Source organism: Miniopterus schreibersii, assembly GCF_964146895.1.
Source record: "Miniopterus schreibersii genome assembly, chromosome: X".
NCBI classification, from domain to species: Eukaryota; Metazoa; Chordata; class Mammalia; order Chiroptera; family Miniopteridae; genus Miniopterus; species Miniopterus schreibersii.
Window position 1 is genome coordinate 26274507 of NC_138104.1, and position 17766 is coordinate 26292272.

The 17766-nt window shown below is 36.9% G+C and overlaps 1 protein-coding gene across 5 annotated transcripts in view; it reads right to left on the minus strand.

Moving 5' to 3' along the window:
- NRK (Nik related kinase) overlaps positions 1 to 17766 on the minus strand; it is a 144161-nt gene that overhangs the window by 11206 nt on the left and 115189 nt on the right. For 2 of the 5 annotated variants that reach the window (XM_081126840.1, XM_081126839.1), the window contains exons 18-24: positions 16046 to 16416; positions 14040 to 14376; positions 8190 to 8376; positions 7583 to 7738; positions 5444 to 5587; positions 3134 to 3292; positions 652 to 752 (exon numbers count right to left, since the gene is read on the minus strand). In XM_081126840.1, the coding sequence (XP_080982966.1) occupies positions 652 to 752; positions 3134 to 3292; positions 5444 to 5587; positions 7583 to 7738; positions 8190 to 8376; positions 14040 to 14376; positions 16046 to 16416 (1455 nt within the window). Of the gene's footprint in view, positions 1 to 647; positions 753 to 3133; positions 3293 to 5443; positions 5588 to 7582; positions 7739 to 8189; positions 8377 to 14039; positions 14377 to 16045; positions 16417 to 17766 lie in introns of all 5 variants that reach the window. The other 3 variants (XM_081126842.1, XM_081126841.1, XM_081126843.1) reach the window with 2 other exon arrangements.

The window sequence follows — 17766 nt, forward strand, 5'->3', positions numbered from 1 at the left end:
GGTTACCTTAAGAGGCTGATCCATAGAAGTTCAGTTAAACCATATAAAGATAGAAATAGTACTGGTAATCCAAATAAGCCTAATCACCATTCCTTGCAATAGTTCTAGAGAAAATGTATTTAGAGTTTCAGCTTGGAAGGAATATAGGCTCACTCTTTCCTCCCCATCCCCATCTCTTGTAACCCTGGTAATTAAAGTAAAGGCTTTATCTTCCTTCATCTCTATACCATTGGGTTCCACTTTCTAATATTGCCACACCTTTCCTTCCCTTCCTTTTGTTCTCCACCTCCCCCCCACTAAAATTAAACAGGGACTTTCTCAGCTTTAAGTCATTGGGGTGGCACAGAAAGCCTGTGCTGGGGCTCTAGAAGAGAAGGTCTTCAAGTTGACTACAGGAATTGGGAGTGAGGAGTTGGTGAGGAGGTCCTCTAAGGGAAGGGGTCAGGGATTTCTCTCACACTTTCCCTTGCTGTGGTTCCAGTGAATTGTCTATAAAAAAGGGGGTTAAACGATAATGACTGACATAGTATATTCAAATTAAAATAACTGTAGAAGGATGGTATATATTTCTGCTACTATATTCCAAAATATTTTTCTGTTTACAACTTTTCAAAAGAAAAACATTATCAAAAAGAAAATGAGACCACTCACTTTAATAGCAGTGCTTTCATCAAAGGACTTTGGTGCCCACGCATAAAGGTGAATTGATGATTTCAAAGCAATTGCAATGTATGTTGTTTCTTCATGTTGGACTACAATGATAAAATACAAAGAAGTAACAATGCCACAGAGTTAACAAGAACACTCAAGTATTTGTATTTGTTATTGAAAATGTCAAAACCACAAGGTAAGAGCACAGATCATATATTTTTAGAAAAGTTATCTGGTTACAATTTGATGCCCTCCCAAAGGCAACAAAATTTTATAATTTTACCTCTTACATTTAGGTCTTCGATTGACTGAGTTAATTTTTATATACAGTGTGGGGCAAAAGTAGGTTTACAATTGTGAAAAAGAAAAAATAGTTTGAGAATTCCCAATTCCCAATTTCAACACTTACTATAAGCTACATTAATCAAAACAGTGTAGTACTGACATAAAGACAGGCATATAGATCAATGGAGTATTATTGGAAGTCTACAAATAAACCCATACTTCTCTGGTCAATGATGTCAAGACCATTCAATTGGGAAAGAATAGTCTTTTCAATAAATGGTACTAGGAGAACTGAATATTCACATACAAAAGAGTAAATTTGGATCCCTTATCTTACACCATACAGTGTGAGGCAAAAGTAGGTATACAGTTGCTCATATGGAAAATTATACAATTACTAATATATAATAACACAAGAATAAACTCTGTGTTTTGTATACTCACAAACTTCGGTGCATTAAAGGACACTATTGAGAAAGTGAAAAGGACCTATGGAATGGGAGGAAATCTTTTCAAATCATATACCTGATAAGGGTCTAGTATACAGAATATAAAATGATTGCTTACAACTCAACAATGAAAAGACAAATAACCCTAGGAACATATACAAATGGCCAGCAAACACTAAAAAAGATGCTCAATAACATTAGTTCCCACGGAAATACAAATCAAAATTACAATGAGATGCAACATTACATTACACTCACTTGAATGGAAGACTCAAAAGAATGACTGCAAGTATTAACAAAGATGAAAAGAAAGTGGAATCATCATACTTATGGCAATGTAAAATGGTACAGCCACTTTAAAAAAGTCTGGAAGTACTATCCAAGAGAAAAGAAAACAAAACATGCATTCCTATGTACAAAGACATGTATGAAAATGTTCATACCAGCATTATTCAAAATAGCCAAAAAGTGAAAAGTGCAAATGTATAAACAATGGATATATAAAAAAATGGATAAATAGAAGGTTTATATCTATATAAAGTGCAATACTATTTAACAATAAAAAGGAAGTACTGATAGATGTTGCACAGGCTACAGAATGCATGCTAAAAGGTGAGCAACACAGAAAATGATTTTAGCACAAAACATAAATCTAGCAGGTAGGATAACATATCCCTTAAGAGCCAAAAGGACTAAGCCATTAGCAATCACTCCACATTCAATCCATCTTACATTCACATTATTTTCCTCACAGTTTCGGGTAATTTGAAGGAAAGTAGAGATACATAAAACTAGAATAAAGTAATGTATTTATTTAATGCCCCAATTGGGTACTCATTTCTTCCTTCAATGGTGTATATGTACATATGTACACACATATGAAAATATATCCTGGGAAAGCCTCCTTATATGCAGAGCAGAAATGGTCAGTCAGGATAGAAATACCCTGATGCAAGTCATATTATGTGATTCCAGCTATCTCTTACCTATGTCACCAGTTCTGCCTATAGTAGCAATTAGTGAAGAGGAAAGAAGAAAACGAAGGCTGAGAGTAGAGGAAATTTGCTTCAGAAACAGAATAGAATGGATAATATTACTTCCCAGTTGTTGACAGATGAGAGTAGGATTCTGAGACCCTGGAGTTGTTACTCGGTCTCACAGTAAATGATTGTGAAAAGGCAGGGCTATGAAAACATTCTAATCAGACAGGAAATGTTTAGCAATTACATTCATGAATCTTGACAGTGGGAGCAAGAGCCAGTAGACCATAGGAGACTTTTTCTTTTACTTATTGTAAAGTTTCCTCATCAGTGTTAAGAGGCATTTGTTAATTAAAAATGAAAGGAATTATTATATGATTCTATTTTATTGCCATTTCGAGGAAAGATAATGTGAGATAAATTACCTTGCATGTTATTGAAGGTACAACAAAGCATTTATATAGTTGAAGTTATACAGAGACAGGAAAATAATAGTCTATATGGACTAATTAGAGTGACTGAGAAGGGAAGAAAGGTGAGAAAGTAAACTAAATTTAACTTCAATAGCTATTTCAGTCAATCAATATTTTCTCAATAACGGCCATAATTGTGGCATAAAAGGCCTGGAAAATGTTGCAATGAAATTCACTCATTGTTGTGTATGAAATTGCAACTTTTTTCCTTTCTCTGCCTTTCATAACAATGTTCTTCACCAAGTGAAGGGAAGCAAAATTTGTATACCTATAGTAAATATGAAATGGGACTTACGAACGCTGAAGTGTTCACAGCCTTTCAGCTTATCAATAGCTTTGCAGGCTTCCTCTGTCTTTAGCATTTCCTCTTGTCTTCTTTTGCTTTCTGGATCATCATTCAAAATCTTGTTCCTCAGCCAGGTCAAATGATACACCCGAAGTCTGTTTTTATGGCCTGATAGATTAAAAAACCAATATCGTGTTTCAATCTATTTTTTCATGCATTAGAAGAACAAAAAAGTAAAGGCATTTTGCCGTTGTAGCCAAATGTTTTTATTAAGGTAAAAAGCATTTTTAAAAACTACACTGCATCAGTCTTCCCTTCAGAGTTTGGAAATGTGACAGCAGAGTTTCTCACTTCCAAAAGATAGTCAAAGTGTTTACTAGCTACCTATGTGTCTGTCTGAAGTGAATGTAAAATATTTCTTTGGGACGGGTTAAGACTGTCATTGTGCAGGCAACAGAATTACCATCCATTCATTTGTACCTTGGCTTTCATCTAAGTCATGAACCTTCTAGGATTCAGAGACCCAGAAACTTGCTCTGGTATTGCATATGTTTGAGAGGGGTGTCTAATGTATTCACTGTTAGACATTCAGGAACAGTGGGATAGATCTCTCTGTGCTCTTTCATTTCGGCATACTTCCAAAATAGTTGAATGGTTTTATTGTTATTTTTTCTCAACCCAATTTACCTTCAGTGTTAATCTTCTAATTGTAAATCTGATCAAATTTTTACAATTCCTTCATGAAAATCAGGCCATTAAAATTACACATTTCTTTTTATATATAGTGACTTTATTTTCATTTTAGGGTTTATGATGACAAGATTTCTAGGCCCAATAATATGATTCTTATTTATGAGATAAATCTTAAATATATTTTTACATGATGCTTTTAAAAGCAGTATTAGAATGCAGACATATGTCTATTGCTATTCTATTCTTAAACAGTAAAATAAATTTGTGCTCCAAACTACTAGGCATATTTATACACTAATGTTCTCAGTACTATTTGATGCAAAAATAATCCACATTTGAGAGAAACTTAAGCATTAAAAATGGCACATTTGGGTTAGAGAAAGCTGGATAAAAAGTAAAGAACTGTGATATCCAGCCACCCAGATATTTTCAAAAGCTAAATGTTGCTTCTATGTACCTCAAGCAATTATAAATGGACGACTGTATAACATGATAAAAAATTGTGAAGTTTTAGCATCTATAAAGGATTTTATTCTCTTACTAAAACTTAAAGCAAAGTTAATCATATTTAGGAATACAAATAAACATTAATTAATGTGCAATATGGCTATTAGGAATAGTCAGGAAGTATATAAACATATATAAATGATTGTGATTAGCATCATTTTATTCTACACTCAAACCATTTAAAAATTTTTTCTATCCTTTTGTCTGCCATCTTTCTTTGGCCTACAGTCAGCTTTAATGCTATTGCTTTCCTTACTATTCAGTAATCACCATCATTATGAACATCCATTTACTTGCTCTGTCATATTGAAAGGTTCAAGCTCAGACTGACCAAAGCTAAGAAATTCAACTGCTATATGGGAAGAGTGGAAAGGCTTTAGGGGATCCATTCTTATTACCCTATCCATAGGGTCTCATGATAAGTTTGTGCCAGACAGAAGACAGTATCATTTTAATCTAATTATTTACTTCATTCTTTGTTGCTTCGGATACATCACAAAAAGTACATAGTGGGTGTTAATGTGGTCATGTATGCATGGGTGGGTGAAATTGTGAGTTGTGAAATAATAGGTGGCTACTCAGAATCTAAGACGCGAGTCTTGGCCAGGTGGCTCAGTTGGTTGGAGTGTCATACCATACACCAAAAGTCTGCGGGTACAATCCCTGGTTGGGGCAGGTAAAGGAGGCAACGGATCAATGTGTCTCACATCGATGTTTCTCTCTCCCTCTCTCTCCCTCTCTGTCTTTGTCTCTCTCTCTCTCCCCCTCCTTCCCTATCTCCCTCTCCCTTCCTCTCTCTCTAAAAAATCGATTAGAAAAACCTATCCTATGGTGAGGAAAAAAAAAAAAAAGACCTGAAAGAATTTGAATGGCATGGTTTTTCTTATCATTGATCTAGGTTAGGTGTATTACAATCAAATATCCAGATACCAAAGAAGAGTCTGAATTTAGTTTAAAACAAAAAACAAAAAAAACCTAGTTAAAAAGTCTGGTGTCCCAATTAAATACGATATTTAAAGTGCTTTCATATGAACACTTTCTTCTGAGAAAGTCTTTAGCCCACTTTGCAGCCTAATTAATCTGTATAATTACTCAGCTAATTTTAGTTCTTAAACAAACCGGAGATGGTAATCAGCAAATTGAGTGGCTCTACAACTTGAATCTGACGAAATGGTCTTCGCTTTATAAGTTTTGTAATATCTGCCTTTCCGCTTCTGTCCATAAGATACAGATTAGATCTGGTTCCCAACAGCAAATTCACTCCTGTTTGTATATAAAAAGAAAAGCTCAGATGACATTTTTATATTAGTACTTTTGCTATGCCAATGTTCTGATTTATATAAAGGTGACTTATCATTTTAGGCTAATGTTAGCCTCATTCTGTGTAAAAATGGGATGTCTACCAACAGAACAAATTTCATTGAAATACATAAAAATACGGAAGACCCTCTGCCAATATCATACTGGCTGGTGTCTAGTGTACCATCTTACAAGTAAAACTTTATGTATATATCAGCACCCTTAGTTGTGTCCCAAACTTCATAAAAATCAATCAACCCTTTGGAAAGTTACCATTAAATATTGAAGATGTCTAGTACCTACAAAGACTTCAATTCAGCTGATTTCTCATTCCTAACTGTAACTAAGGGTTTTAATGTTTTTAAAATATATGTAAACTGATTTAAAATGTAATGATTCTGTGCCCGGCTCAGTGTGGCTCAGTGGTTGAGCATCGACCTAGGATCCAGGAGATCACGGTTCAATTCCCAGTCAGGGCACAGGCCCGGGTTGTGGTCTCAATCCCCAGAGGGGGCGTGCGGGAGGCAGCCGATCAATGACTCTCTCATCATTGATGTTTCAACTCTCTCTCCCTCTCCCTTCCTCTCTCTGAAATCAATAAAGATATATTTTAAACAATAAAATAAAATGGAATGGCTCTGTGTTCACGCATATATTAAAAAACTACATTGCTAAATGTCTATGGAAATTAATCCCTACTTTTATGTATTTAAATTCCTACACTCTGTTATTTGTCTGCTGGCTCTAGTCACTCAAATATAAACACTATTTCAAAAGACCAGAATGACAGGACTGAAATAGAAGATTGAACTGAAGTTAGAATATACTTCAAACCACTGTGGGAGTTTTCCTCCATATGCTAAGACACAGGAGAAAATCACCAAAATAATGTAAGAGAGAGTACTTCAAAATCTTTCTTCTACTTGGAGGATATTTGTGCTCCAAGGGTATAAGAATAGAGGCAAGGGTCTCTGCCTCATTTTCCCACTATGTCTTTTACCAGTTCTATAAGTAATGCCCAGGCCAGTGGCAGATTTACAAACTGCATTTTTCTCCTACAGTGGAATCCGAGAGGGAGAAGAAAGTACAGTCAATTTTGACTGTAATATTTTATTTTTCAAAATAATTTTTCACTTTATAAAAATTAGTTACTAGACATAAACTAGGTAGTTACCTGACTGAAATGATGATGAAGTAAACTTCATTTTCTTGTAATCTGACACATTATATTAGCAAAACTTTGAGGATGTCAGGTTTTTCCCTAAGTTGTTCAATCCTTATAACTATAATGTCCACTACACTCCTCTATTTTTAATATAAAATACTGCCCCATGTTCAATCATACATTAAGTAAAAGCTATGAAATTACAAATTGGAGGTTGGCATTTACTTTGGATTTCTCCCCTTCTTGTGTTCATTTATTCTGTTTCATTTATGCTACAGACTGGCTTGAGGTAAAATATTGTTTAAGCACTACTAATGTGGTTATAATTCATCTTCTAGACAAAGGACTGAAAAAGTCTATCAAAGGCATAGAATGAACTTTCTTAACAAATCCTCAAGATTATTTTAAAACAAGAACCTGCAGAAATCTTTTTAATAATATCTCATTAGATATTATATGCTGCACATCCTCTTATATTAAAAAATACTAAGCTCAAATTAAAAAAAAATCATAATCTAGTTCAATTTTATATTTCAGCTCAGTTAATTCAGGTAAAAAGGAAAAATATAATAAGAAGGGGAGGGGGCACCAATTCAAACATCAAACTACATTCGGTGAAGGTAAGTCAGGAAAAAGGAGCAAATTAACTACTATAAATATATTTTTATTTTCTTGGTAATGGTTTTGTAATAGCAAACAAATGTTTTACACCTATGATTTTCCACAACTTTACTACATAGATAAAATATAATCTTTAAAAGAACAACAGCTCAGTTTTAAGAAACCAAACTCACCCCACAATGAACCACAGCAGATCTCAGAAGTGAATTCCTTTTCATACATGTGGATTAGTGGTTTTTTACATGCAGGAGAAACATATAGTGGGTTGACATTGACTTCAGAGGTTTTCTTAGGTGATTTCTCAGGTACTTCCACTAATCCAGCACATACTATGAAGAAGTAAGAAGATATTGAGAGAAATTACTATGTATACACCATATGTGCTTGAGTGTTTCCACAAATAAGACACAGCCTAGATAAGTTCCTCTTCCTTTATGGTATTTTATTTTTTAATGTAAGGGTCATTTCTGTAACTCATAAACCATCAGATAGCACAAATCATGACAGTTAAAATACATTTTGGAATATAAATATATGTCAAGTTACTGGGATTAGATTGTAAAAAAAAATCCAAAGAAGGGACTCAATTTCTCAATTGTAGTTCAAATTTGGGTGCCATATAGAGTCAGTGAAGAATAGGTTTTTAAAGCATATATCCAATTGGATTTCTGTCAACTGAATATCAGAAAGATTTAATTCTTCTCAGATCATGAACCAGTGGTCAAACACTATATTTAATATGTGAGCAGACTGCAGCATTTGGAGATTAAATACACTTACAGATGGCACTGGCAAACTCAGCATTTGCAGCCGTCCCAGAAATGCTGGAAGGAGATGAGTGGCTGGCAGAAAAACCTAATTCTGTTGATGCTTCAGATATGTCTATACTGTCATTCTCATCATCAGGTTCTGCGGGTCCAGCACCTGAGGCAATGGCGTTTGAGATCTCACTTCTACCAACTGACTCCTAAAAGATGAAAAAATAATTTTGACTTTATTAGGAGTTTAACAGTGAGAAAATTATAATATGCCTGGGGGGTCATTTGAAAAATAGAATGCAAAACTTGTTAACATCTAAAATTCTGCACCCTTATAAAATGCACATTTACCAGATGAACTCAACAATTTTATCTGAAGAGAGAGACATAACCTATGTTGAGATAATTTATGTCAGAAGGGAAATTCAAGGAGCTGGAAGTCTCTAGCTCTAGAATTTGTGAACCTAACATTTGTGGAATTTTCACTATGTACCTGGTACTCTGCCAGACATCTTATTTACATACCATTGTGGGTCCTTACAACAACTCCCAAAGTACGTATAATTATTTCCATTTTACTTAGAAACTAAAGCTTAGCAAAGTTAAAAAATGTATTTAAAGGCATAGAGGTAAGTAAGGGGACCGGAGTTTGAAATCAAACTCTGATTGATTCCAAAGCTTACATTCAGCTGTGCTATGCACAACAATCACTTGAAAATATTAAAAGCACCAGTGTGGGGATATCAGTTCCACTTTGTAAAATTGCAAATCTAATGATGAAAAATCAGCCAACAGAAACTCAAAAATGTAAATATGCTTCACTGAAAATGTAGCCAGCTTCCATTAAGTTACAGAGAAAAAACTCAGGGATAAAAGCCACAAAATGTCAAAGATTTTATGTGGAATGCTATATCCTGTGGAAAAACCTACCAACTGCTTTTTTTTTGTAGGCCTATCTGTTGATAAGAATTTCTTGGTGTCTAAAGAGGGGTTTTTGGCATTGAGAGAGTTGTGATATCCTTTCAAATACTTTTTTTTTTTTTTCCGGTGAAACTTTTTAATTGTTGAGAGTATTGCAGGTGTCCCCCACTTCCCCCCCTTACCTCCTTCCACCCATCTCCCACCCCAGCCGAGGCTCCTGCCTGTCCACTGTCTGTGTCCATGGGTTGTTCATATATGTTTATAAGTTCCTTGGTTAATCTCTTCCTGCCCTCCTTCCCACCTTCCCTCTGGGATCTTTCGGTCTATTCCATGCTTCCATGTCTGTGGGCCTATTATGTTCATCATCTCTTCTGTTCCTTAGATTCCACATATGAGTGAGACCATGTGATATTTGTCTTTCTCTGAATGGCTTATTTCACTTAGCATAATACTCTCCAGGTCCATCTATGCTGTCCCAAAGGGTAAGAGATCATTCTTTTTTACCATTGCATAGTATTCCAAAGACTTGTTTTTGTGACCTTTCCAATCACAAAAATGTTGTATGGCAACATGTTCTTTTAAAATTAAAATGGATGTAAGATCCACTCCTCTGTAAATGTCAAAAATTTCCTTTGAGATAATTGGAGATACCCAGGGGTGCTATGAAAACTTTTGGGGGCATCCTGTTTAAATATATTTAAGTAAGATAGATGGGTAGATAGGTAGGTAGACAGACATGCATATAGAGACAGACATAGCTACTTTCCCACTGATATTGCTTTCCCATTGGAATTCATCTAGGGAGTCCTTCCTGCCTTTTATCTTTGTTTTCTGCCTTCACTGATTTCTTCCATAATTATTATAACTATCATAGACCAAACCCTAAGATGGGCCCTGCGGTTAGGTGAGTGGGTAAAGAAAAGTAATCAGAAGAGAAACAAGCTGGTGGCATAGGTAACAGCTGCTCCCGCCGCCTCCCGCAACCACATCAAAATTACAACTAAAACACAGAACCACCATCACTCAGAGCCTCCTGGGATCTGGCTGAACAGAAGCCCCACAACCAGGGAGCTGAAGGAGCATCAAGACCGGGGGGAGGGGCGGAGACTCGGGGGGTCGGGGCTGAATCTCGGAGACGCGGCCGCGGGCCCACAGCCAGTTGAAACCCGGGAGGGAATCTCGGCAGTGGAGGTTTGCTGAAGGAGGGAGGGGTCCCAGCCCCACAGCAGGCCCCCAGCCCAGGGCTCCAGGGCCGGGAAGAGACGACCCCACAACTCCGGGCTGTGAAACCAGCAGGACTGTGGCTGAGGGTCTCGGAGGCTGCGGGAGTCCCAGCAGCTCCTCTAAAGGGCCCGGCACGGACTCACTCGGACGCTCCCTCTGAGCCCAGCACCGGGCGGCAGCCTGCAGGGACCTGGGACATCGGGGGGGAACTAACCTGCCTGAGATCCGGGCGAGAGGCGGAGGGGTGGCTTCCTCCCGGGCAGAAGAGCTGGCAGAGGCCATGGCTCCTTTGGCGAGTCCTCCCCGCACACAGCCGGCAGGCAGGCGCCATATTTGAATCACCAGCACCTGACTCACACCTTTGGCCCCGCCCCGTGATTCCCGGAGGCCCCGCCCCTCCCCACCTGCAGCTCATCCAGGCCATTTCCAGGGGGTTTTCTGTGCAAGTGGCCTCTTGAGCCTCATGCTTAGGACTTTCCTAAAATCTCTCAATCAAGCAGCAGCGTGCCCCATACAGTTTGATAAGTGGTCCCAGGCCTGGCACTAGTGGCAGCTGCACTGGCTCATAGCTTGGCCTCTCCTGGACACCTCCAAGCCCAGCACAAGGAGCAGCCAACTACAGTTTGCTGTGCAGCTCATGCTGGGTGGCCCTGGGCAGGGCTCTGGCACAGGCTGACTTTGCACCTCCCGGGAGGCCTCAGAGACAGTGCACCTGGTGATCAGACTCGACCACACTGGATTACAACCCTACCACACCCACGAGTGACATTCAAGGGGCATACTTGGTGAACACCAAAGCCCAACTGAAGTAAATCCTGCTCCATAGGGGTGTCTCCAGCACAGCAGCTCTTTCGCTGTAGTTGGGGCTGGTCCTCACAGCTGGTTGGTCTGGGAGTCAGTTCCTCCAGTGACACCAACAGCAACCAAGGCTCAACTACAACAGGACAGTGCACACAGCCCACACAGGGGAGCACCTAGAAGGCCCAGCTCAGGTGACTGGGGAGGCTGAGCCACTGGACCCTACAAGACACCTACTACACAAAGTCACTCTACAAATTCCATGACACATAGCAGCTCTACCTAACACATAGGAACAAACACCTGGAAGCAGCCAAAATGGGGAGGCAACAACACATGTCACAAAGGAAAGAACAGAAGAAATCTCTAGAAAAGGAACTAAATGAAATAGATCGAAGCAAGCTAACAGATACAGAGTTCAGAACAATGGTTATAAGGATGCTCAAGGATATTAGTAAGAGTATGGTGAAAATATTTGAGAAAATCAATGACATAATAAAGTACCAATTTGAAAGGAAGGCTACACAAACTGAAATGAAGAATAATTTACAGGGAATCAACAGTAGAGTAAAAGACGCTGAGATTCAAATCAGCAATTTGGAACATGAAGAAACAAAAACACCCAACCAGAGAGCAAAAAGAAAAAAGAATCCAGAAATATGAAGATAGCATAAGGAGTCTCTGGAACAACTTCAAGAGGCCCAACATTCATATTATTGGGGTGCCAGAAGGAGAGGAAAGAGAGCAAGAAATTGAAAACCTATTTGAAAAAATAATGAGAGCAAACTTCCCCTCCCTGGGGAAAGAAATAGATTTTCAAGTCCAGGGAGCACATAAGGTCCCAAACAAGAGGAACCCAAAGAGGCCCATAGCAAGACACATCATAATTAAAATGCCAGAGGTTAAAGACAAAGAGAGAATCTTAAAAGCAGCAAGAGAAAAGTAGTTAATTATATACAAGGGAGCACCCATACGACTGTCAGCTGATTTCTCAACAGAAACTTTGCAGGCCAGAAGGGAGTGGCAAGAAATATTCAAAGTGATGAAATACATGGAAGTACAACCAAGACTACTCTACCCAGCAAAGCTATCATTTAGAATTGAAGGTCAGATAAAGAGCTTCTCAGACAAGGAAAAGCTAAAGGAGTTCATCACCACCAACAAACCAGCCCTACAGGAAATGTTGAAGAGTCTTCTTTAACAAGAAGCTAATGAACAAAAGAATCTGACGAACTAAATAGATCCAGAGACATTGATGCATGTAACAGATGATCATAATTCAGAGGGAAGAGGGAAGGGGGGTGGAGGGTGGGAAGAGATTAACCAAAGAAGTTATATGCATATCTGCATAACCCATGGACACAGACAGTGACGGGGTGAAGGCCTGGGGAGGGGGTGGGAGCGAGGTGGAGGGGGTCAATTGGGGGGAAAAAATGGGACACCTGTAATACTTTCAACAATAAAGATAAATTTAAAAAAAGTAATCGGAGATGGATTAATCATAGTTTCTGCATTTTTTAAGTTCACAATGTAGTGTGAAAGAAGAGCAAGTAAACAGATAACCAAATTACAATGTCATAAGCAATAAAATGAAACTCCGGGCAAAATTCTTGCAAGCACAGAAGAAGGGTGTATAATTTTGCCTTGGGAAGTTAAAGATGATGTATGAATTGGATCATGAAGGATGACAAGTTCACCAAGTAAAGAAGAGATGAGGGGGCAGCCTTATAGACAAAGTTAACAGCTTGCACAAGGGCACTAATTTATGAAAGACCATGGCATCTTCTAAGCCAATCTATGTGACGGAACAATAGACTGAGGAAGTAGATTGGCATATTTCTTCTGTCTGGAATCTCACCTGTGTTTTCAGATATCCATGTACTCTCCATTTATAAAGAATTAGTTCAAATATGACATGCTCCAGAAAATCTTCTCTGTGATAATTCTTATTGATCTAGTATCTGTGAAGCTGAGTATTTTTAAACCTACTTATAAAGTCAGTAAATCTTTTGTGAATGACAAATCATTAAGTAAACCCAGTTTGTTACTTAGGTGTTAACTGTATGTGTGAACAGTTCCTTAAAAAACTAAAATAGAATCTGGCAATACCACTATAACAATTACACATCTAGCAAGTCCATTTTTAGGTATATAGTCCAAAGAATTGAAACCAGGGATTCCAACAACAGATACTTGTATACCAATTTTTCAGAAGCATTATTCATGATAGCAAGCAGCTTAAAACAACCCAAGTATCCATGTATAAATGAATAGATAAACAAAATGCGATGTAATCACACTGAGATATTATTAAGCCTTAAAATTGCAAGAAACTCTGACACACTCTAAAACATGGATGGGCCTTAAAAATATTATGCTAAGTAAAATGAGCCAGACAGAAAAGAACACATATTGTATGGTTCTGCTTATATAAGGTACCTAGCCAAAAAGTAGAATAGAGGTTACTAGGGACTGGGGAGAGGGACAATAATTAATTGTTCAATTTTGGGGGGGGATGATAAAAAGTTCTTAAAATGACTAGCAGTAATGGTTGTACAATATTGTGAATGTACTTAATTCCATTGAATTCTATACTTAAAATGGTTAAAATGGGAAAACACTGTTATGTATATTTTAGCAAAATAAAAACTTCCTAGAAAAAAAATGTATGTGTTAAGAGACATTATCCCAAACATGTGATCTGAGTAATAAAGGCAAATAAAGAAAAAATATTTTTGTCCCTGGAAATAAATAGAAACCATCCAAATTAAAAGAATCAAAGATCCACCTACAGCTATAGTTAAAAATGTTTAAGGCTTTGGGATGGAAGTTTGAAATATATGTGTAATGGATGAAAATGTCACATATCACATGAAGAAACACATTCACAAGGAAAGGAATTCATTTTCGTTTTCAAATGGTGAATTACCTTCTGTTGATGTTCAAAGTCCTGGGATGCTGGTCTCTCCAAACCTAGACCATCTCTCTCTGAGCAAGTATCTCCTTCATTCAGTTCAAGGACTTCACTCTCTTCATTGGTTTCATAGACTCCCCTCCCTCCATTACCCTCCATGCTTCTTCTCCAGCTTTCTATATTGGCTCTATCTCCTTCATGATCTCCAATTACTGTATTGTCCCCACTGGCTGCATATCCTACATAGCTTCTACTGGTTCTCTGGCTTCCATAGCTGCTGTAGGTTCCTTCTCCTCCATCATCTCCATCTCTACCATTTTGCTTCCAGCTTCCACCTCTGCCATAACTTGACCTGATAATAAGATCCAATTAATGATTAGGTAAAAGCAACCCAACAAAAACATGTCTGAAAGTCAGCAAATTAAACAGAATGTGTTGTATGCATATGTACTATCTCTAGGCACATTTTTTGCTCTATGTGAATACTGGTATGATATAGAGAAGAAACATGTCTTTATGTCCTTTCAAACTTAAATATTGAATTAACACCATAGCCACCATTAGTTCCCTGGCTGCATTTGGATGGCAGATGGAAGAGAATTTCAATCCTTTATTAATAACACATTAGGTTGGTAGCAAGAATATGTATTTTTCTTAAATAATAGACTATTTTATGCATTAGCAACTTCACAGCCACATGAATGATCAAGCCCATATTCTTGGCTCAAACACAACATATTTGAATAATTCTTTTTGCAATATATCTACTTTATGCTATTGTTAACATGTGCCTTGATTTACTAATGTGTATTGACTGCTTTAATACAGAATCTCATTGATTGGCCTACTACCACCAGGAAGTTCAGTAATATAGATTTCATTAAGCTAAGACAGTCATTTAATTAGTTGCTGAGAACACCAACCTTAACAAAATGTCTCAATGATCTTTTTCATAAAAGGCATCATAAACATGTGCCCATTATAATTCTAAAGCAAATTTATTTGGCAATGGAATTCCTGGTAGATTGTTTTAATTGGAAAAAAGGAAAAAATGCCTGTTCTGTCATATATATTCCCCAATAAAATTTAAATTTTAACAAAACAATGTATGGATTTCAATATTATAAAGAAAACAATTCTCCCACTGTTAATTATTTTTACAAATGTAAAAATATATTATAGTAACTAATCTTCTTTGAGAGCAGTTTGAATATAAACCATGAGCATATATAAATGAGAACACACTGGTTATTTAGAGCAGGAGAAAGGAACTAAATATATACACCAAACAATTGGTGGCATGCCAAAAACACTATTTCACTAAATATCATGACTTTGGGCAGCTACCTTATAAAAAGATAAGATTTAATGTGTATTGAATTCAGTTACAGCAGTTTTCAGAATTCCAAGAATAATGCCATGTTAGTAAGTTGCAGTCGAAAAATATCAAGTGAAAGTCAAAAATTTAATAATTTTAAAGCAGATTTAGATATTTTGTTTGCAAATACTAGGGCTTTATCTTATAGTTTTAAAGTAGCAAACTACTAAATTTGGTAACCCATTTCTCATACATATTGCAGTTTCACAGGGTAGGATGATTCAGTAGCACTAATGTTAACAGATGACTTGGGGTGGTGAACACACAATACAGGGTAATGTACAGATTATGTGTTGTGAAATTGTGCACCAGAAACCTTTATAATTTTGTTAATCAGGTTCACCTCAATACATTCAATAAAAAAGAAATGAACAGAAAAATAAATAAAGGAGGTTTTTGTTTATAAAAATTAAAGAACTTAACAAGTACTTGAATACTAATAAAATACTGTATACAAAAATGAAAATTAAGTGTTTTTCATTAAAATAATTATTATATTAAAAATCAACCATTTACCAATTCCAATTGCAATCAAGTGCAATTCCTTCACCCCCTTAGTAATAAATTTTGCAAGTAAACCAAAGGTGCAAATAGTTTTGAAATTATAAAACATGTATAGTGCAAGTAATCCAGAAAAACCAACCTTGGCCAACTAGGAGCATCATTATGATTATAGTCTTTGTCATCAACAGCCTCATCATTGTCATCATCATCATAGTCTTCGCCGACATCATTAGCCTGGCCAACCTGGTTATCCAAGGCATCATTGCCATTGCCATTGTCATGGTCATAGGTACCTTCATGCTCATAATTAGAATCATCATCATCACCATCAGTATCAGTACCAGCATCATAGAGTTCAACATAATCACCATCTTCTTCAGGTGGCTGAGCGAAAGGTGCGGGAGTTAACCAGTCATTCCGGAAGATTTCGGAGAGTGCATTATAACCTACCCATTCATTTGTCAGGTAAACGGGAGGTGATATTTTTCCTACTTTAAATCCATCTGGAACCTGTGTGCACAAGAAAGGTTAATGCAGTTTCTAGTATCCTTTCATTTTCTCCTAGATTGAAATATTTCTAAGCTGATAACATCTTAAAGTATATTTTCAATTGAAATGAAAATGTTTACTCAGTGGATAAAGCCAAGATTTTCGTGATGATGAGATACCAAAACCCAAACCTCACAGGGAAAAATTGACTCACTTTTTAAATTACCCCTACTTGTCTTCTGAAGAATAGACATTACATTTTGGTGTTATAGAGTAGGGCAGATGATTTGATGCTTTATAGAAGATATAGTCACTTTTTCCTTTCCTTTTACCCTCTGACATTGGGATTAACACATAGCTCTTAAAATTGGTATGTTAATTTCCAAGCTTTAGTTTTATACAACATAACTTGTCATAAAGTAACAAACACTTTTAAGCATATTAATATAAATCGGACTTTAAGTATGTTATGTGTTATATAAGCAACCCTTGAATGACCTGAAATGGATGTGTGTGTGTGTGGTAGGGTAGGAGTAATTACAAAAGTAAAATGGAGTGACCTAAAAGCACACTGCACAAAGAATCAGAATACTTTTTATTTGTGCAATCAGAGGAAATTTTCTATTTCAATAATGTTTTTATTTTTATACATTGCCTGATCATCCAAGAAATGATGAGACAAAAACTGAGCATCTAGCCTCTACTCCTTAATTTGAAATTAGCTTCTAAAAATAGTTTTGTTATAATCCTCTCTTGAAAATGTTCGCACACAAAAATGTAAAAATAAAACATTTTTTTTCTTTATTGTTGAGAGTATTACAGGTGTCCCCCTTTTTCCCCCCATTGCCCTTCTCTACCAGGTTCCCACTCCACCCCAGGCCTTTACCACACTATTGTTTGTGTCCACGGCAATGCATATATGCATATGAGTTTTTCGGTTAATCTCTTCCCACCCCCCTCACCCTGTTCCTTCTGAGGTCTGTCAAACTGTTCCATGCTTCTATGTCTATAACATTATTTTGCTTGTGACTTTATTTCGTTCATTAGATTCCACATATAAGTGAGATCAAGTGATATTTGTCTTTCTCTGACTGGTTTATTTCTCTTAGAATAATCATCTCCAGGTCCCTCCATGCTCTCTCAAAGGGTAAGAGATCCTTCTTCTTTATAGCTGCATAGTATTCCATTGGGGTAAATGTCCCACAGCTTTTTTATCCACTCATCTACTGATGGGCCCTTGGGCTGTTTCCAGATCTTAGCTATTGTAAATAATGCTGATATGAATGTAAGGGTGCATATATTCTTTCTGATTGGTGTTTCAGGATTCTTAGGATATATTCCTAGAAGTGGGATCACTGGGTCAAAAGGTAG